Raw genomic sequence first — 23805 nt, forward strand, 5'->3', positions numbered from 1 at the left:
TTATCTCTCCAGCGAATCCCTGGTGGAAAAATTTATGTCCGGTCCAGCAGAAATAACAATTAAAGGCGAAAATCTAAAAGCACGAAAATTGATAACTCCAAACGAAAGACTGTTACTATCGGGTGTTTGCCCTTCTATTCCACATATTCTAATAGAGAATGAGTTAACCAAATTCGGTCTTAAATTAATGTCACCTTTAACCTTCCTTAGAATCGGTAGTCAACTTCCAGAATTTCAACACGTCCTCAGTTTTAGAAGACAAACTTATATTCAACCACTTGCAGATATAGACCTTCCCTCTTCTTTCTTAATGACATATGATCAAACTTCGTATCGCATATATTTAAGTTTAGATAAACCTTCATGTTTTATCTGTAAGAACACAGGTCACATTGCAGCAAATTGTTCAAATCATAATCAACAAAACGATTCCTCTCATATCCAACACCAACCGCAACAACCAATACAACAACAACCAATACAACTACAACCAATGCAACAACAACCAATACAACAACAACCAATACAACAACAACAACCAATACAACAACAACCAATACAACAACAACCAATACAACAACAACCAATACAACAACAACCACAAGAATCCCCCAAGTCTATTCCATCACCCCTAGAAATGGAACCAAATCATCCAGTCGGTAATTCTAATGCCGAACCTTCACTTAACCAACAAACAGATACTAATTTAATGCCCCCCGTATTAATTATGGAAACTAATTGTATATCTAAGGATCAGTCAACGACCAATAAGAGAACAATTTCGGAAATTAATACTACTCCATCTCCCACTGAAGAATTAAATAAAGAATTTAAAGTACCAACACAAACCAAAAAGAAACAAAAAAAGCAAACTGAATCTACCAGATCAATTCAGGAAATAATGATGACAACAAAAACAGTATTTCACGATACGTCAAATAATTTTAACTTAACATATGAACAAACACTTGACTTTTTTGAAAATTATACTAGCTCGACTGATCCCATTAGTTTATTACAAACATACACAACGGATATACCCAATTTTATTTACATGTTAACAACAATTAAGCCATATTTTACAGAAAAAAGCATGAAAACCAAATGCACTAAATTAATAAACAAAATCGAAAAAATGCTAGACGATCCCGCTTATCAAGATAGTGATTGTTCGACAAATTCAGCTCCAGAAATAAACTAAAATCTTCGAACCGATACTACAAACTCCTCCGCCCTGGACCTTTCCTCCCGCAATATGTGATCTAACTCTTTCTAAATACAATAAGCTTGATACCCCTTATGCAACAATTAATCAATCTTTTCTCAACATACTTGCTTCTTTCCCAGATCATTGTTATATTTATACAGATTCATCTAAGACTGCTGATGGTGTGGGATCGGCAGTTGTAGATTCAAACAATATATTACAATTTAAATTATCTTCCACTTGCAGTATTTACTCTGGAGAACTATATTCAATTATGCAAGCCCTCATTCACATTCGTACTCAAAAAATTCAAAAATCTGTCATAATTACCGACTCTCTCAGTGCATTACATACGATAGAACAGTTATATACAAGTAATCCTATAAGTATTTTAATAAAAGAACAATTACATTTACTGAAGAACACGATGCAGCAAGTAAGCTTTATATGGGTTCCATCACACATTGGACTTCAAGGAAACGAAAAAGCAGATTTCCATGCCAGAGAAGCAATACACAGTGCGTCTTCAGTGTTAGTGAACTTAGTGCCTGTTTCCGATTACAAACCATTCCTTAAAGAAAAAGTGTTAAACAAATGGGAAAACGAATGGAATCTTTCACAATCATCTCTACACACAATAAAGCCCTCAATTGAACCTTGGTGTGAGATAGACCTAAATCGCCAGCTGTTTGTGAAGCTAAATCGTTTACGCATAGGGCATAGCAGACTTACTCACAGCTACCTAATCTCCAAGTCAAATCGCCCTATTTGTGACCTGTGTAATTGCGACATCAATGTAACACATATATTAATAGAGTGTCCTAAATATCTTAATGAAAGACAAAAACACTCCATACCTCTCAATATAAAAGCAGCCTTAGGATCACACTGTAAGCTTACGCATTTGTTTAATTATTTGAAAGACATTAATGTTTTAAACAAACTATAACCACTGTTAACATTTTATAAACCCCATTCTTAATTTGTAAATTATTATATTGTTTCCTAAATGTGAACTTATGTAATACCTAATCAAAATGCTATTAGATTTAAGTAACCATGTATCAATGACAGTACAGCTAATAACCCAAAGTGGTTGATGCTGATAATAAAAAAAAAAAAAAAAAAAAAAAATTGTTCCAAGATATGCATATCGGTGTACTCGTTCGACCTTGGTTTCGTTTATAAGGAGATTCTCGTTATTTCTTTGCGTTTTAGCTATTTTCATAAATTTTGTCATCTTGATGTTCATTGTTAGACCGTATTCTTGGCTATACATCGCTATTCTCTTCACCAGTCTCTGAAGATCTTCAATATTTTCAGCTAAGATGACAGTATCATCCCCATATCTAATGTTGTGACTGGGAACTCCGTTCACCTTTATTCCAGCTGTTTCATCCTCAGGCTTTTTAGTATCTCTTCGGAGTAGGCATTAAAACGAATTGGCGACAATACGCATCCCTGCCTCACCCCACGTTTTTATATAAAGGCGGATCCACATCAATAACAATTTATGTTGTACGTTGTATTTGACACAAATTTGTTCGTGTGGGTTGAACTTTTTGTTGATGTGGACTGCGCGCCGCATGGATTAACGCAAAAATATTTTCGTGACGAACAACGCACGCTGTCCGTCGTGCTGTCGGTGTTCAGTCGACTTTAAAGATATTTTCGCCGCACAGCAGTGTTAATGTGGACTTGATTATTCACTTGTCGCTAAGTGGATTCAGCGGTACAGCAAACAAAATAAATATTTATGTCGTAAAAATACTTGACCAATTTTAAATTTGTGCCGCAAATATTTTTTTCTGTATTTTTTGTTGTTGTTTATTTGGGTTTATATGACTGCGGACACTAAATTCATTCGCCAATATTACTATTTTTTATTTTATTAGTCGTTTTTTCGTATCTTATCCTAAAACTAATACTAATATTAATCTCTAATAAATAGTTCTACTAATAAATAATTATTTTTGTATTTTTTTTAAATAATCTTTTATAATATATTTTCTTTTGTACCTATTTTTTTAAAATGATGTTCTCAGAGCTCCACAGCAAAAACAGCAACATTCATCTTTAGCCCTCTACTTAATTCGAAAGCTTTTTACTATGGACTGTCCAAGTTCGTCATTCATTTTTATCTACATTTTTCTTATATATTTTTTTAATTATTATTTTTTTTCTATTATTTTTTTATATACAGAGTGGCCCAAAAGTCTGGAAACGGCCAATTATCTCGTAAATTGCTAGTCATAATTGTACAAAATTTGAGGTACACCTATTTTCGGATACGGAGATTCCATATTTGATATTTGCAATGTTGCCAGATTTGCCGTTTCTCGTATATTATTAGTAACTTTGGTTTTTCAAATTCATCACCCTGTATATTCAGTCATTATTGGAATCTCCTATTCAATACGAGTTCAACCATATGTAACACTTATGAATTTATGTAGTCTGGAAGGTCTTAAATACATAAAACAGTGTAAAATATGTAGATTATAATAAATTTAAATATTTAAATGTAGAATGCTGTGATTTTGACATTTGTTCACCATTTACATTATTGACTAAAACTGACAGTAGTTATGTTTTGAAAAGTTCTGCAAGATAAATTGCTTCTCTAAAATGGCGCCTAACGAAAAATAATGAATTACTATTCTAATGATGAGAGGGTACGGTGACAGAAAAATATCTTATTGTGAAGTAGCCAACTTGTTCAATGATACTTTCCCAAACCGTTCTCCTGTTCATAAGGCGACGGTACAAAAAGCTGTAAAGCGATTTGAGGAATCTGGAGAAGTAAAAGATAGATACCGATCAGGTAGACCGAAAAGAGTTATGAATGACAACAAAACTTTAGATATAATACAAAGTTTTGTTGAAGATCCACATACATCCTCACGCAGGGTTGCATAAGTAAGTACATGATGTAGGTCGTTCTTCAGTCTTACGTGTATTACGTAAGAATAAATTTAAACCATACAAAATTAACTTATTGCAAGAATTAAGTGAAGATGACTTCGATCGTAGATTACAGTTTACTGGGATAATGATGGATAATATTGAAAATGATGAAAATTTCGTAACAGAATATGTTTTTCCGATGAAGCAACCTTTACACTGTGTGGAAGTGTAAATCGACACAATTTAAGATACTGGAACGACGTAAATCCACACTGGATGCGTAAAAACCATACTCAAAGACCACAAAAATTAACTGTATGGTCAGGTATAGTAGGTACTCAGTTAATTGGGCCATTCTTACGAAATGTTACTTAGAAATGAAATTGTACCTACACTGAGAAACTTGTTTGGGCCCAATTTTAATCAGATATGGTTTCAGCAAGATGGAGCTTCAGCTCATTTTGGTGTAAATGTTCGGCGTTATTTAGATGAGATATTTCCTGGACGATGGATTGGTAGACGAGGTAGAATTGAATGGCCTCCACGTTCACCTGATTTCAATCCTAAAGATTATTTTTATTGGGGATACTTGAAAAATTCAGTTTACAAAACTAAACCAGCAAGTCTTGCAGAGCTGAGGCAACGAATTATTGATGAATCACGAATAATTTCTAGACAATCATGGAGAAATGTGGTAGATGCATTCTACCATCGATTAGGGTACTCGGGTACTGTCAACTCACAAATGGAGCATATTTTGAACACTTGATAAAGTAACCATTATGTTAAAAAATGTTGTAATCTATCAATTGTTACGTTTTAATGTAGTTGAAAATAGTTAGTATTAAAAAATTTATTGAGACAGTTGCGTTGCCAGACTTCTGTTTTATGTATTTAAGACCTTCCAGACTACATAAAATCATTAGTGTTACATATGGTTGAACTCGTATTGAATAGGAGATTCCAATAGTGACTGAATATACAGGGTGATGAATTTGAAAAACCAAAATTACTAATAATATAAGAAAAACGGCAAATCTGGCAACATTGCAAATATCAAATATGGAATCTCCGTATCCCAAAATAGGTGGACCTCAAATTTTGTACAATTATGTCTAGCAATTTACGAGATAATTGGCCGTTTCCAGACTTTTGGGCCACTCTGTATATTTTTTTATACACTTGCGATCATAAAAAGCGGGTCACTCGATGAATTATTTAAGTTAGATGTCTCGAATTTTCTAAACCTGTTGTTCGATTTGAGTGATTTTTTTAGTATGTTATAGCCTTATTATTTAACAATATCGCTATAATAATATTGTTGCTAGACAGGGCCTCGATTTTTGACCCTTCGCTTCGTTATCGATTAGTATACGAAGCGAATACGTTCGATAACGAAGCGAAGGGTCAAAAATCAAGGCCCTGGTAAATTGTCATTGTATACCGGGTGTAACAATCATACTGTGTTTATTCCTCGAAGTTCGGAACACCCTGTGGAATGTTTTGGCATAGATAAAATATATTGAAATTAAAACTCGATTGTAGCCTTAGGCTTTCTTAACATTTTCTTTTTTGTTTTATTTGTTTTTGTTGGATAATAAAAAAGTTAGGCACGTTAACAACTAACCATGCTCTTCATCAGTACAGGGTGTTTCTAAATAAGTGCGACAAACTTTAAGGGGTAATTCTGCATTAAAAAAGAATGACAGTTTGCTTTATAAACATATGTCCGCAAATGCTTCGTTTCCGAAATACGGGATGTTTAAGTTTTTCTTACAAACTGACGATTTATTTATTGCTCTAAAGTCCGTAGAGATATGCAAATGAAATTTGGTAGGTTTTAAGACACAGTTATTGTGCATTTTTTGACATACAATTAATAATTCTACATTCACTATTGGCGTGCATACGGGTATAAACATTATAGTTACATCCCGTATGCACGCCAATGGTGGATATAAAATTCTTAGTTGTATGTCAAAAAATGCGCCATAACTACCTCTTAACACCTATCAAATTTCATTTGCATATCTCAACCGGTTTTAGAGCAATAAATAAATCATCAGTTTGTAAGAAAAAATTCAACATCCTATATCTCGAAACCGAAGAATTTGCAGCCATACGTATATAAAGCAAACGGTAATTATTTTTTCATGCAGAATTACCCCTTAAAGTTTGTGGCACTTATTTAGAAACACCCTGTATTGATGTATTGTTAATTGTTAACGTGCCTAACTTTTGTATTATCCAACATAAAAAAATAAAACAAAAAAGAAAATGTTAAGAAAGTCTAAGGCTACAATCGAGTTTTAATTTCAATATTTTATCTATGCTAAAACATTCCACAGGGTGTTCCGAACTTTGAGGAATAAACACAATATGATTGTTACACCCGGTATACAATGACAATTTACCTGTCTAGCAACAATATTAATATAGCGATATTTTTAGAGAATAAGGCTATAACATACTAAAAAAATCACTCAAATCGGACAACAGGTTTAGAAAATTCGAGACATCTAACTTGAATAATTCGTCGAGTGACCCGCTTTTTATGATCGCAAGTGTATTTTTTTTCTTTTTTTCAACATTTCAATTTACAAGAAATACTTACTCTATATTTTACAATTACAATTTAATATCTAAAATATGTTTATACAATAGTCGATATACCAACTCATTGTTTTCTAATGTTAATAAATTGTTTAAATTAATGGGATGGTGGACATCAGTCAAAGAATGCAGTGGATTTAAAAACATATTAACGTTATTAGAAATAAGAGAACAGGTCAAAATTTTGTGTTGTAGGTTACCCAACTGACTGTAGTTTAAATATATATGATGGTGTAAGACAGTGGTTAAATCTCATTCTGCATAATATGTTTCTTGTCATATCCTTTGTCGACTCCATTTTAGAAAACCAAGGTTTATCTGTTATGTAGTTTTCTGATTGATCTGTAATGATTTCTGATTGATCTGTAGTAGTTTCTGTATTTTAAAATACAACACACACACACACATTTTATATTGATGTGGATCCGTGTTGATGTCAATTATTATCAGTATAACAATAAAATGTTTTACGTTTCGCAAGAGTATGTCCACAGAAAGTATAATATTGTGAATTGTAAAGAAAAGCGAATCTATAAAATGTAGTATGATATAATTTTCAAAAATGTAGCTTCTTAATTTGTTTTTTTTTTATTGAATGTTTATCATGTAGGATATTAAAAGCCATATTAAAATGTTCGTTCTTTTGTAGGTGACCAGGCATCTCTCATAATATCGGAGTATATACCAGGCGGCTCCCTTCTAGATTTGGCGAACATGTACAAACAAAAATCCGCCAAACCAATGAAAGAATGTTTAGTTATTTATTTGTGTATACAAATGTTGCAGATTATTCAGGCTATGCATCAAGTGCAAATTATACACGCTGATATAAAACCCGATAATTTTTTAATTTTCTTAACAATCGACAATACTGTAGGATTACAACTTATAGATTTCGGATGTAGTATTGATATGTCCTTATTTCCGCCTAACGCCACTTTTAGAAGACCAGTTACTACAGAAGACTTCGTGTGTTGTGAAATGCTAGACGGGCGGCCGTGGAACTACCACACAGATCTGTTTTGTGTCGCAGCCACAGCGCACGTTCTTCTCTTTGATACTTATATTAAGTTGCAGAAGAGGGATAATATCTGGTCAATTCACCATAGGTTTCCACGATATTTAAAAGTTGACTTGTGGAATATGTTTTTTAGCAGTTTACTTAATCAACAGGTAACTATTACAGCTTTACGTTTTTACTTTATTTAATTTATTACATTCACTTATTTTTAGTAAAACATATAATTTATATCTGGAATTATTTTGTACAAGTTATTTTTCCACATTACAATTAGTCTGGGCAGATTATAATTATCGGAGATTAGGTCATTTTTGGGAAAAGTTATAATCGAATCTTATGATTGTATATATTAATAATATAGATATGCAAAGTCCGCAGATAGTGTGCTACTTTTTTATAAACAAAATGGCGCCCGAAAATCGTTTTTTTTACAATTTTTACTCTGTAACTCCAAAGATTTTAACTTTACACCAAAGACACCCAAATAAAAATTCACCATAATTAAATTCTGAATAGAGACATGTTTCTCCCGATTTACTTCGACGAAAACTTTCCCCGGAAAATGCGGGTTTTCCAACAAAATCTTTAATTTTCAACTAAAATTTTAGATGAGTATTTGTTTATCAATAATTAAATAACTTGGTAATATAAAAGCTCTTTTCGTATTGATTATAATCCCAGAAATCGATGGAAATTGAATGAACAGTTTAGCAACAATTGAATTGTTGATTAAAAATTTACGGTCGCTATAATACCCACACTTGTGATACATAAGAATAACTGTGATTTTTATTTAAAAAGACACTGTACCTATTTAATGTACTTTACAGAATTAAAATTGAACTATTTGAGCGGCCTCAGAAATATTTTAAAATTATAAACAATTTTCTGGCTTATAAACAAATAAAATATCTCGGGAAATATTAAATTAAATCATGAAAACGGTATTGGAAAAAAAGCGGCAGGACGCTTCTTTTAAAAGAAAAAACGTTTAATTGTGATGAGTGGTTCCTGAGACACAACCGGTCAAAGTTGACCGGCATTTACGGCAAAGATATAAACAATAGGATCATAATTTTCGAACCATCACCTTTTTATTTTTGTCCTCTTCGCACTAATTTTCATATCTTTAAAATACTCATAACATATATTATTATAATAAAAACTATCGATATTACGAGTGAAAATTGCCAAACATAGCAAAATTCCAATCAAAAATTAGGTTGAAGAAAATGTAATCTCAAAGTTCAAAATCGGTATACGTTAAAAAAATGCATTTTCTCGGCTTCCCATGGAGCAATTTTCTTCATTCTTTTTTTTGTTCCTAAGTAACTCGAGTAGAGCCATATAACTAACGCATTATTAAATGTCAAACTTGCTTTTGTTTTGTTATAATAAATTTATTTATTTATTTTAACAAAAATTTTTAATTTGTTTAAATAAAGATTGTTTAAATAATTATACAGCTTTCAAATGAGAATATTTGTGTTTTTAACACTTGCAGTAAGTTTACCTAAAAAAAGTCTACAACTAAAAAAAATATGTAGTTTTTTTTCTTATAAATAAATTAATCTATTATAACAAAACAAAAGCAAGTTTGACATTTAATAATGCGTTAGTTAGATGGCTCTACTCGAGTTACTTGGGAACAAAAAAAGAATGAAGAAAATTACTCGCTGGGAAGCCGAGAAAATGCATTTTTTTTAACGTATACCGATATTGAACTTTCAGATTACATTTTCTCCAACCTAATTTTTGATTGAAATTTTGCTATTTTTGGCAATTTTCACTCGTAATATTGATAGTTTTTATTATAATAATATATGTTATGAGTACTTTAACGATATGAAAATTGGTGTGGAGAAAGAGGACAAATCTAAAAAGGTGATGGTTCAAAAATTATGATCCTATTTTTTATATCTTTGCCGTAAATGCCGGTCAACTTTGACCGGTTGTATCTCAGGAACCACTCATCACAATTAAACGTTTTTTCTTTTAAAAGAAGCGTCCTAATTTAAAATATTCCTGAGGCCGCTTCAATAGTCCAATTTCAATTCTATAAAGTACATTAGATAGGTACCGTGCCTTTTTATACAAAAATCATAGTTATTCTTATGTATCATAATTATTGTGGTTATTATACCGACCGTAAATTTTTAATTAACAATTAAATTGTTGCTAAACTGTTCATTCAATTTTCATCGGCTTCTGGAATTATTATCTATATGAAAAGAGCTTTTATATTACTAAGTTATTGAATGTTGTTCTGAAGCTATTTTCTTGTGGCATTTTTATAATCAAGTATATTCAAATGGGAAATAAGCCACAATTTTACCTAAAAATGATTTTATTAACGTTTCGACGCCCAAGTCGGGTGTCGTTGTTTTGAATTTTTGAATATTTTGCTTATTTCCCATTTGAATATACTTGATTATAAGTTATTTAATTATTGACAAATATTTACTTATATAAAATTTTAGTTGAAAATTAAAGGTTTTGTTGGAAAAACCCACATTTTCCCGGGAAAAATTTCGTCGGAGTAAATCGGGAAAAACACGTCTCTATGCAGAATTTAATTACGGTGAATTTTTATTTGGGTGTTTTTGGTGTAAAATTAAAATCTTTGAAGTTATAGAGCAAAAATTGAAAAAACACGATTTTCGGGCGCCATTTTGTTTATAAAAAAAGTAGCACACTATCTGCGGACTTTGCATACCTATATTATTAATATATACAATCATAAGATTCGATTCCAGCAATAAAATTGCTGGTAAATAACTTTTCCTTGTATTTTGCTAATTAGCCCAGAGTATACATGGCCCAGAGTAAATACTTACCATGTCGGGTTAGGATCATGAGGATCATCAAATGAGGTGTTGTTCTGGTTTTTTCCTCGTCACATCATTACATGTGGTTGTCTTTAAGATAAGTCACATGCTATGATTTTTCTGGCGGATATTCTTAAGTTAAAGTTGATTTCGTGTAATCGAATGAACTATCTTAAAATAAACTCGTCCCAGGAACGCAATTCCTAAATATTGGCAATATCTTTTTAAACTCGTTTACTTTAAAATGTAAATATATGTCTGCATTGTCAATGTGAAAGAGTCAGATAAAATTAAATTAGAATTTTTTTACCAAGCAACAAAAACAAAATTTGTTTAATTTATTAATGTTTTTTATTTTGATAACGATTTCCGAAGTGGAAGTCGATACGGCAAATAAATTTAAGTTTAAACTTAAATTGTGGCTTTATTCCCAAACAAATTAGTAAATTATATAAAATGTCTCAAGGAGATAGCTCCAGAACAATGTCGTAACAATGTGTTAACCAAATTGGTTTGGTAACTGTTATTTTATATGTTTAAAGTAAAAAAATCTAGAAAATCAATCGTAATTAACGTTTTAATGTTTCAGACTGGACCGGCAGACGCCGCGTCTCTTATTTTAATGTTGGAGGAGACCCTTGAAACTCTTAACAAAGATACAAGTTCGGCACTACCAAGCCAGATGAGGTATATTGTTAATTTACTTAAAAATAGATAGTCCTTTTGAGCTTATCTTAGGCACTTTTAACGAGATCATAATTTATGTATTTTTAATTGTAGTTTAGGCTTACATTTATATTATTTTTACAAGGCTGTTTTTTGTTGAAATTAGGTTTGTAAATGATAGTTTCTCCCAGAGATTATAAATAATTGTCAATATATGTTCAGTGACAGGCGTTTCTTATTTATTTATTCATTTTATAACCCACTGAAATAAAAGAGCATACTGGTCTGAGATGGATACAAATAGCCCAGGATAGGAAACACTGGTGGAAATAGAAGGAGGTCTGTGTACGAAGATATAGACCGGGCTGTATCGTCGCCCCCGCTAGCGAAATTATTCCGATTCGATTTTTTTGCACAAACTTACTCAAAGAGACGTCTTTATAACATATCCACAGGGTGCCGGGCGATGCCGTGGTCGAAAAATCGTTTAAACAAATTCACAAAATGAATTTTTTCATTTCGAACAATTTTTTTTTTAGATAATTTGGGTCATTCTGAGCAAAAAAGGACTCTTGTCATTTTTCTCTAAAATTGATTGCTGTCGAGTTATATGCGATTAAAAAAATTGAAAAATGCGAAAATGCCATTTTCAAGGCTTAATAACTCGATTAAAAATTATTATTATGAAATTCAAAAAGTGACCAAATCAAGTTTCAAACCCCTTCTTCAAGGTCCTGAAGAGATTTTTGTCATTATTTTATCACAAACCTGTTATTTTTAATCATTAACAATTACCGCTATATTCCAGGATTTATCGTCGCCCCCGTTGGTGAAATTATTCCGATTCGATTTTTTTTGCACAAACTTACTCAAAAAGAGGTCCTTATAACATATCCACAGAGTGCCGGGCGGTGCCGTGGTCGAAAAATTGTTTTAACAATTTTTTTTAAACAAATTCACAAAATAATTTTTTCAATTTAAACAATTTTTTTTAGATAAATTGGGTCATTCATACTGAACAAAAAAGGTCTCTTGTGATTTTTCTCTAAAATTAATTGTTGTCGAGTTATACGCGATTAAAAATTTGAAAAATGCGAAAATGGCCATATAACTCGACAACAATCAATTTTAGAGAAGAATCACAAGAGACCTTTTTTGCTCAGAATAACCCAAATTATCTAAAAAAGAATAGTTCGCAATGAAAAAATTATTTTTGTGAATTTGTTTAAAAAAAATGTTTAAACAATTTTTCGACCACGGCACCCTGTGGATGTTATAAGGACCCCTTTTTGAGTACGTTTGTGCAAAAATATCTAATCGAAACAGTTTCGCTAACGGGGGCGACGATACAGTTGGACTATAGCGCTAATTGTTAATAATTAACAATATACGCCAGTCAATGGGGGCAAGAATAGGATATTACCCCGAATTCTATCCTACTGCATGGATTTTAATGAAATTTTGGACCTAGCCTCTACTTATCTCCTAATTCAAAGTCTACCATACGCCGATGTGTGCTTTTATTTGGGGGGTGGTTCCTACCCCTTCTTAGGGGTGGAAAATTTATTGGTAAAACTACCGCGGAATTCGCTAGAGAACCTAATTAATTCTAAGCAAAAACTGTTCCATAATTGTTTTTTTAAAACTCAATACTTTTTTAAGATATTCGTGGTTGAAAATTGGCCATTTTCATTGAAACATAATACCTTTTCGAACGGATTTTTGCGAATACCTTTAAATCCGTGCATCTAGCTAAAAAAACTATATTAAACATTTTTGTAGTTTATAAAAAAAAACAAAGAGAGACTTGCCTTCATAAATCTTCTAGTTATAATACAAAAAGAGATATATGGTAGGTGAAAATAGTTTGTTTTTTGGTACATTCTCAAATTGGTGTATTCAACTTGAAATAACAGAAACAGTCAATTTTAGGTGTATAATGCTACTAATACCTTTTGTAGTTCTTGAAAAGACCTTTAAAATGAGCTATATTAAAGTTACATTACATTAAAACTAAGCGAGATATGATGCAAACAAAATTGATAACTAATGTATTTTAAGAAAAAATGAGAAGTAATTTTAACCCCCATCCACCAAAATGTTAATGCATTGTTTTCCTTCCACAATACCTTTTATTATAGTGTTATTTCGATGTTTAAAAAGTTGGACGGGTTCAAAATGAATGGTTTTTGAAAAAAAAAAAGATCAAATTATAGAGCGCAATTTTAAATTTTCTTAAAAATCTTCCTTTCTCTCCATTTAACTTGAAAATGATAAGAGATACGGTAATGAAAAATAAAATAGAAATTTTTATCTGAAAAAGCCCTACATTTTTGGGTGGTATCTTTTTTCGTATCTCTTATCTTTTTTGAGTTACATGGAGGAAAAGGAAGATTTTTTAAGAAAATTTAAAAATGCGATCTATAATTTGATCTTATTTTTTTCAAAAACCATTCATTTTAATCCAGTCCAACTTTTTAAACATAGAAATATTATTATTTTTTATTTATTTATTAAGCGCAACAGGCCTTGTAGGCCTAGGGCTAAAATGTTTACATTTCTGATTACATAAATAACTTAATATTATAACTTACATAACTTATAAAACTTAAAAATTTTATTTAATTATACTTCAGTCTTTTTATACACTCCTTTACCACCTCTCTCCATCTCCTTCTGTCCAATGCTAGTTCTTTCCATCTGTCAATGTTACTTTTCTTCAAGTCTTCATACACACTGTCCTTCCATTTTTTCCTTGGCCTGCCTTTCCTCCTCTTTTGTATTGGTCTTCGTGAAAGTACCATTTTTGGCATTCGTTTACTTCCCATTCTCTCGATGTGCCCCAAGTATCGTATTCTCTGTGCTTTGATCGTCGTCGTGATCGTTGGCTCTTGATATAGTTCTTCCAATTCTTTATTGGTTCTTCTTCTCCACTGACCTTCTGTTTTCACACCTCCATATATTGCTCTTTGCATTTTTCTCTCCCATCTTTCTAAAAGGTCTGTTTCTGACTTTTTGAGCACCCATGTTTCGCATGCGTATGTTACTGTAGGTCTGATAACAGTCTTATAAATTCTTATTTTTGTTTTTCTTGATACGTATTTGGATTTCAATAATGTGCGTAATGCTCCATATTTTTTATTTCCTTTGGCTATTCTTGCCTTTATCTCCCCTTCTTCATGACCATTTTCATCTATTTTGGCTCCCAGGTAAATAATTTCTTTGGCTCTTTTGAACGAGTATGTTTTTTCTCCATCTATTTGTACTATGATGTTATTCTCTTTTTCTTTTTGTATCTCTCCCATTATCATATACTTTGTCTTCTCTTCGTTTATTTTAAGTCCGAATTTTTTGGCTTCTGTTATTATGTTTTTCATTAACTTTTGTAGTTCTTTTTTGCTTGTTGCTAATAGCGTCAGATCATCTGCAAATGCTATGCATTGGTGGCCGTTTTTAAATATCGTTTCTTGCATGTTTATTCTGCTTTTCCTGATTATTCCTTCCAATGTTAGATTGAATGCCATTGTTGATAGTGGGTCTCCTTGTCGTAATCCTTCCTTGGTTTCAAACTTTTTGGATGTATACCCTTTCCAAGCTATTTCGTTTGTTGTGTTTTCCATCGTCATCTTTATCATCCTAACAATTTTACTTGGTATCCCCAATTCTTTCATCAGTTTGTACATCTGCTGTCTATTTACTGTGTCGTAAGCCTGCTTAAAGTCTATGAACAAAGCATATAGTACTGTTTTATGTTCGTAACAGGTAGTCTGTCTTTCTTTTAAGGCAAATATTTGGTCAGTCGTTGATCTGTTGTTTCTAAAACCTGCCTGGTATTCTCCCAGTATTTTTTCCGAATATTGACTTAGCCTTTTTCTAATACTGTGTGCCAAGATTTTGTAAACTATTTCTAATAGTGCGATGCCTCTGTAGTTTTCGCATAGCATTCTATCACCTTTTTTATGTATAGGGCATATCCTTGCTATGGTCCACTCTTCTGGCATTTTTTCTACTTCCCATATTCTTTTTATCAGGTCATATATCTCTTTCTGTAGTCTTTTCCCTCCTGATTTTATCATTTCGGCCGATATTTCTGTTATTCCTGGGCTTTTGTTATTTTTCAAGCTCCTTATTTCGTTCTTTATTTCTTGTTCTGTGGGTATTTCTATTGCTATCTGATCATCTTCAATTGCATGGTTCGTTTCATTTTGTACTTCGCTCTTATTTAGCAGTTCTGTGAAATAGTTTTGCCAGTTTCCCATTATTGTTTCCGGCTCATTTAGCAGCATCCCTTTATCATCTCTCATATATGGGTTGTTTTTTGATATCCTCTTTCCATTTTTTTGCTTCCTGGTAGAATGATCTTATTTCTTTTTTTTTGAAATTTTTCTTCTATTTCTTTCAGCTTGTTCTCGTTGTATTTTCTCTTTTTGCTTCTACATTTTCTTTTCATGATTTTTCTCAGTTCTCTGTATTCTTCTCTAGTGCTTTCTTCGTCATTTGTGAGATTTTTAAGTCTTACCTTTCTTATTGCTTCTGCTACTTCTTGACATTCTTCATCATACCAATCTTTTGTTTTGTGTTTTCTTTTGGTTTTCGCTAGGATTGCTTTACTTGTGTTCAAGATTGCTTCTTTTATATTTTCCCATTGTTTGTCGGGGTTTGACGTTTCTTGCTCCCTGAATAGTCTGTTGGTTATTCCCTGTTCATACTTCTTCTGTTATCTTATAGTAGTCCTATGTTGAATTATTTTCCAATTTTTTCTTTTGTTTTACATAGAAATAACACTATAATAAAAAGTATTGTAAAAAGAAAACGATGTATTTAAATTCTGATGGATGAGGGGTTAAATATACTTCTCATTTCTTCTTAAAATACATTAGTCATCAACTTTTTTGCAGAATATCTTGCTTAGTTTGAATGTAATCGACATTTAGTATTGCTCATTTTAAAGGTCTTTTCAAGCACTACAAAAGATATTTGTAGCATTATACACCTAAAATCGACAGTTTCTCTGTTATTTCAAGTTGAATACACCGATTTGAGCATGCAGCAAAAAAACAAACTCTTCTTACCTACCATATCTCGCTTTGTATTTTAACTAGAAGATTTATGAAGGAACGAATCTCTTTGTTTTTTTATAACTTACAGAAATATTTTATATAGTTTTTTTGTTAGATGCATGGTTTTTAAGGTATTCGCAAAAATCCGTCCAAAAAGGTGTCATTTTTCAATGAAAATGGCCAATTTTCAACCACGAATAACTCAAAAAGTATTGAGTTTTCAAAAAATAATTATAGAACAGTTTTTGCTTAAAATTAGGTTCTCTAGCCTTTTCCGTGGCTATTTTAACCAAAACATTTTTCACCCCCGAGAAGGGGTGGATACCACCCCCAAGATAAAAGCGCACATCGGCATAGGGTAGACTTTGTTTCTTGAGCTATTCCCTACTTACTGTGAAAATATCAAGTAAATCGATATAGTAGGATGGAATTCGGAGCCAAATACCCTCATTGACTGCCCTAATAGCAGCTTTGTAATAAAATAATGACAAAAATCTCTTCAGGACCTTGAAGAAGGGGTTTGAAACTTGATTTGGTCACTTTTTGAATTTCATAATAATAATTTTTAATCGAGATATTAAGCCTTGAAAATGACCATTTTCGCATTTTTCACATTTTTAATCGCATATAACTTGACAACACCCAATAAATTTAACATATATATTATCACAAATTAATAATACAGAATTAATGCAATTATTTATAAAACATATTAAAAATATAAAAATCAAATTATAAACTAACTAATGTAAAGACCGAAATTAAAATCTATTATAATATATAAGTAAACCTGTGTTTTTGCCTGATGTGGTATTCCCACTGACCAGTGGTCATTCCTTATAAAGTATGTAGAATAAGTAGGATAGAAAATGTTAAGTAGATAGGTATAGGAAAAAATATATTGTAAAATAAATGAGCAAAATTGGTGAATCGGCGAATGAGCCTTGAAGGGCCCGTAGTCATACAACTCCAAAGAAAAAAAAACTTGACAACAATCAATTTTAGAGAAAAATGACAAGATACCTTGTTTCTCATAATGACCCAAATTATCTAAAAAATATTTAGTCCTGTCGCCAGGGGGGGTACAACGGCCTCCTTAATTCAGATAGACTTATCCAAGTTTTTTTTTATGTATTTTGACCCGTAGAACACGAATTTTTTGGGTAACAGTTGATCGGGATGTCGATAAGATTGTTATAAACAAAGAACTTGAGGAATTACGTAACAGCGATTTTTCGCAAAACAAAACATTTTTTTGTATTTTTTGGGTCATTCTAAGCAAAAAATGTTTTTACTAGTTTTTTTCGTAGGATGCATAGTTTTCGACATAAACGCGGTTGAACTTTCAAAAAATCGAAAAATTGCAATGTTTGAACCCGAATAACTTTTGATTGAAAAATAAAATAGCAATTCTGCTTACCGCATTTGAAAGTTCAAGTCAAATTCTATCGGTTTTGATTACTTTCATTGCTAAAAATTAATTTTTTTATTGTTAAACAAAGCTATAAACACATGGTGACTGAATGATGTTTTCAATGCATTTCTCATTTGAAATCAAACGAGTAGACGCGCATACATACAATTTCTACGTAGATTGCGTACATTAAAACGCATGCATTGGGCACGGGAAACACTATGTGTTTATAGCTTTGTTTAACAAATAAAAACTTAATTTTTAGCAATGCAAATCATCAAAACCGATAGAATTTGACTTGAACTTTCAAATGCAGTAAGCAGAATTGCTATTTTATTTTTAAATCAAAAGTTATTCGGGTTCAAAAATTGCACTTTTTCGATTTTTTGAAAGTTCAACCGCGTTTATCTCGAAAACTATGCATCCTACGGAAACACGTGTAAGACCATTTTTTGCTGAGAATCACCCAAAGAATACAAAAAAATTTTTTGCTTTGCGAAAAATCGCTCTTATGTAATTCCTCAAGTTCTTTGTTTATAACAGTCTTATCGACATCCAGATCAACTGTTACCCAAAAAATTAGTGTTCTACGGGTCAAAATACAAAAAAGCTTGGGTAAGTCCATCTGAATTAAGGAGGCCGTTGTACCCCCCTGGCGACAGGACTAATTATTCGAAATGAAAAAATTATTTTTGTGAATTTGTTTAAAAAAAAATTGTTTAAACAATTTTTCGACCACGGCACCGTCCGGCACCCTGTGGATATGTTATAAGGACCCCTTTTTGAGTAAGTTTATAATTTGGCTAGAGGGGCCGACGATACAGCCCAGTCTAATAGATATTCTTAGCTGTCTAAATATATAGATAACCCGCTTTGGGAATCAATGGATAGTTCAAATAGGCAAGTTAAATACGAATCTCATGGTAACCGTAAACGCATTCTTATGGAATGGTAAAGGTAAAAGTTTTGCTGATTATAATACATTAAACCTCTAATAGTAGCACCATGTTTTAAGGAGCTACCGTACCAAGTGAAAGCTTTATTACATCAAATGCTTCTTAATAATCCCCTGAGCTTGATGGATTTCTCACAGACCATAGAAAATCTTACGAACCATTTCTGACCATTTCAACTCAGAATAATAGTAATCAGTAAAGAACAAATAGCCGAAAATATTAATCTTCAGAGACTGGTTAACAGAATAGCGATATACAGGGTAGCGAGAAAGTCTGGAAACACGTTAATTTCTCGGAAACCGCTAGAACGATTTTTATGGATTTTGGTGTGTCTTTTAATGCGGCCGATATTATAGTGGTAATTACATTGTTGTCAAAACTTTCTTATTTGAAATGGAACACCTTGTATACTTTTTACGTTTTGAAGTCCTTAGGATATACCGATTATTTTTCAAGTGATATTCCCTATACCTAAATGTCGTAGTTTCGGAGTTATTGCTACATTTATTAAACAAAAATTTTTTAAAAAATTATAAAAATTGCCTAAATTCAAGTACGAACCTTATTGTATCAGATACCGATAAGTGATTTGGTCTTATTTAATTTTAAAACATTTTTTTTTTGTTGTTAATGCCCGATCGCCCGTCATCTCATATGCGCTTCATTAACAATTAACAAAACAATGTTTTAGAATAAAACGTGCCAAAAATTCCTATAGTGAGCTGATAGTCCATTCTTTCACGGTTTTTGCTCTAAATTTTAAAGAACCGCTTGGATTGACATGAAATTTGGCATACGGATAGCTTACATGTCAAAGAAAAAAAGTGATATTGTGCCGATGTGTGCTTTTGCCCTGGGGGTGACTTTCACCCCCTCTTGGGGGTGAAAAAATATGTGTCCAAAATAAGTCCGGAAATGGGTAAACTGACTAATTTTAAGTAACTTTTGTTCTATAGAGCTTTTTCGCCAAGTCAACACTTTTCGAGTTATTTGCAAGTGAATATGTTCATTTTTCAACAAAATAACCACATTTTTAGACGGTTTTTCGCAAATAACTCAAAGAGTTATAGCCAATGAAAAATAGATTCATATTTATCAAATTTCAAATAGAATATTTTGCCGTGAAATATCCAAAAAATTAAGCACTTTTTGGGGAAAACCTATAATAACTTTTTTAAAGTGTTTAAAAAAAGCTTTATTTCTGTTTTTACAAAAAGTTTCTAGCGTTAAATTTAAGCAAGTTACGCTCAAAATAAAGTTGGTCCCTTTTGTTTTTGCAAAAAAAAATCGGGAAGACCACCCCCTAATTAGCAACTTAAATTAAATTAATCGTTACTGCTCCACAAATTATTTTACTTATGTTGTGTTTATATGATCTGTAAGTTTTATCGATTTAAAGTGCTTATTTTTGAGAAAATGTGGTTTCAAAGTAAAATTTTTAAAAATTTAAATGTTGAAAAATATGCTTTTTTTCAAAATAACTTAAAAATTGTTAGAGGTACCAAAAATCTCGAAAAACAAAAAAAGTCAGATTTGCTTTTCTGAATATCATGTATTTTTTTGTTTTTCTGTTAGACAAAAATTGATTAAGATTTGGTGTTTCTAAATTTGCATACATTCGTGATCAGTGACTCGTTCAACCCTTTTAACTACAGCCCTTTCAATAATAAAGACTTTGAACCGATGAAACTTACAGATCATATAAACAATATGTACACGAGTCAAGAAACTTGTGAAGTCGTAACGATTAAGTTCCTTTAAGATACTAATTAGGGGGTGATTTTCTCGATTTTTTTACCAAAACCAAAAGGGACTAACCTTATTTTGAGCGTAACTTGTTTAATTTTGATGCTAGAAATTTTTTTTATAAAACAAAAATGAAGCTTTTAAACACTTTAAATAAGTTTCAATGAGTTTTCCCCGAAATGTGCTTCATTTTTGGTTATTTCACGTTAAAATATTCCATTTGGAATTTGACGAATATAAACCTATTTTTCATTAGCTATAACTCTGATTCTACTAGGTGTAGAGACGTGATATATACACCATTTTTTTTTATATTTTTTACAAGCTATATTTTTGATAAGAATGTTTTTTCGACAAAATACTTACTATTTGAGTTATTTGCGAAAAACCGTCTAAAAGCGTGGTTATTGAGCGTGTTGAAAAAATGAACATATTCACTGCCAAATAACTCAAAAAGTATTGACTTGTGAAAAAACTCTATAGAACAAAAGTTACTTAAAATTAGCCAGTTTGTCCATTTCCTGACTTTCTTTGGACGAATATTTTTTCACCCCCAAAAGGGGGTGAAAACCACCCCCAGGGTAAAAGCACATATCGGCACAATATCACTTTTTTTCTTTGACTTGTTAGCTATGTGTATGCCAAATTTCATGTCAATCCAAGCGGTTCTTTAAAATTTAGAGGTTTTGCAATATTTTACCGTTAAAGAACGGACTATGATAGAAGAAAGTTTGATCTTGAATTTAGGTACTTCGTTACTTCAAAAAAAAATTTTTTCTTGTGTTTTTGAATCTTAAAAATCGTAATTTTTTCGATTTTTTTCAGTTTTAAATTGTTTATAACTCGGAAACAACTAACTTTACAAGAAAATTACAATAGACCTTTTTTGTTCCCAACGATCCAAAGCACCTAAAATAATGTCTATCCGGGCCGAACAAATTAATTTTTATAATTTGTTTAAATCTTATTGTTTTAATAAATGTAGCAATAACTCCGAAATTACGGCATTTAGGTATAGGGAATATAACATGAAAAATAATCACTATTTCTTAAGGACTTTAAAACGTGAAAAATATATAGGGTGTTCCATTTAAAATAAGAAAGTTCATTAGATTTACAGAAAAACGGAAGATTTGACAACAATGTAATTACCTCTATACTCTATAATATCGGCCGCATTAACATACCCATACCCACCAAAATCCATAAAAATCGTTCTAGAGGTTTCCAAGAAATTACCGTGTTTCAATACTTTTTCACTACCCTGTATATCCAAGAATACGGTCTAAAAATGAACATCAAGAAGACAAAATTTATGGGAATATCTAAAACTCAAAGACGTAACGAGAATCTCATCATAAACGGAACCAATGTCGAACTAGTAGACCAATATGCATATCTTGGAACAATGATCAACTCCACAAATGATTACTTCCAGATTAAAATTAGCATAGAAAAGGCTAGAGCGAATTTTAACCAAATTAGAAAAGTGCTCTGCACAAGGGATCTAAAGTTAGAACTAAGTAAGGTTGGCTAGGTGCTACGTTTTCTCGACTCTGTTTTACGGAATGGAAGCTTGGACCTTGAATGCGGCATCAATGAAAAAACTGGAATCATTCGAGTTGTGAGTGTATAGAAAAATTCTAAAAATATGGACAGAACACGTCACAAACAACGAGGTTCTGAGAAAGATGAATAAAGAGGTGGAGATTTTCATTCAGATTCACGACATGGAGAGACACACTATTTTCTGAGTTTCTCCATGTCGTGAATTGGCGATGAATAAATGAAACTTTTTATAAAAGGCCATACAAAAATACATATTAGGGAGTGCAATTAGAACGAAAACATGCATTGTTTCGGAAAAATTCAAACAAACTTATATTTTTCTAAACTTTTTTTATTAGTTTGTATACATGTTAAAGTAAAAAGTTCTGATAACAGATTTGCCCGCTAATTGTTTAAACAATAACAATTGTTTTGTATAAATAATTTTAAAAATATCGTTAAATTCATCAAATATGTTACAATATTAGAATTACATCATTCTAATCGAAAAAAAAATCAATTTTTTCTCAAATTACCGATACTCATCATATTTTTATTACAATTATCATAACTATTTTATTATCACTTTTACGAAAAAAAGTTATTCTTCATAAAATGCTCTCCCTGGTCTAAAATCTAAGATACAACCATCAGATATCAAACTTTTTTAATTTTATACGAGTTATGTAAAAAATATGAATTTTTCTTAAGAGTTAAGTGCCTTTATTATTCACAATATTTTAATTAGAAGGATGTAATTGAACACTAAAACAAATTTTTTAATTCCAAACAACTTTTCTTAATAACAATTTTCGATATTGTGAAATGTATAGGTACTTTACTCTTGAGTGAAATTCATATTTATTGACATACCTCGTATAACATTAATTAAATTTGATATTTGATGATTGCATCTTAGATTATATACGATGCAGAGTGTTTTATAAAGAATAACTTTTTTTCGTAAAACTGATAATAAAAAAGTTATCAATAGGTTCCAAGTTACGAATACATACTGTATAAAAGCTAAAAAAAAATTTTTTGCTGAACATTTATTATTGGTGAAGCTTATTATTAAATGTATTTTAGGTAAGTTTTACAGAAAAAAGTTTTGATCACTTTGTATAAACATTTTTTTAGCTGGCAATTTTCGGTTTTTGTGTTATATTTTTGTTATCTTTCTTAATTTTCTTAAAAAGAAATAGTTTATTTCATTTCTAAAGTAAAATAATTCAGTGCATTTTAAAGATTACGTCCTAAGATTTAAAAAAGCCCTTATAAAACTGTAATAGATTTGTTCAAACTTGAGTAATACCGTCTTAAAGTGGTGGTAATTCTATAAAACTACGAAGATTTCAAAAATTACATTTTTTGAGACTTCATATCATTTGAATTAAATTTTTGAGATTTTTTTTGAATATAACCATAAGATAGCTTAATTATTCTTCTTTCATGTTCAATTTATAAAATTTCATTTGATCCATTAGTTAAAGAATTACATTAAAATAACTCAACCGTGCACTTCACCGTACGTTAGTTTACAGTGCGCCAATGTTTGTGAGAAGGGTATAGAAGATTCAGATTTAATTTTAGAAAATTCTTTATATAAGGTTTTTTTTGTAAAATTTTCCGAATTTTTCAATGGTCAAGTCAGTTTTTTTCTAAAATTTATATTTTCGGCGTTATTTAAAAAAACATCTAATTTCGTAGTTCATTTGTTTAATAAAAAATGAAGCACCCACTTCTCGAGTAGAACTTTTTGGTATGTTATGTTTATTAAACATTTCTTAATGAAATTACAAAGAAGTTCTATATTGTTTGATTTCTTCCGAAGTGAAA

General features: G+C 31.2%; 1 protein-coding gene across 1 annotated transcript in view; it reads left to right on the forward strand.

Moving 5' to 3' along the window:
* The window catches only part of LOC126887100 (mitotic checkpoint serine/threonine-protein kinase BUB1-like), a 130356-nt gene extending 118884 nt beyond the window's left edge, over positions 1 to 11472 (forward strand). The window contains exons 11-12 of the mRNA XM_050654437.1: positions 7377 to 7900; positions 11166 to 11472. Coding sequence (XP_050510394.1) covers positions 7377 to 7900; positions 11166 to 11294 — 653 coding nt within the window. The 3' untranslated portion in view covers positions 11295 to 11472. The remainder of the gene's footprint in view (positions 1 to 7376; positions 7901 to 11165) is intronic.
* Positions 11473 to 23805: the final 12333 nt, after the last annotated feature.

Source organism: Diabrotica virgifera, chromosome 6 (assembly GCF_917563875.1).
Source record: "Diabrotica virgifera virgifera chromosome 6, PGI_DIABVI_V3a".
NCBI classification, from domain to species: Eukaryota; Metazoa; Arthropoda; class Insecta; order Coleoptera; family Chrysomelidae; genus Diabrotica; species Diabrotica virgifera.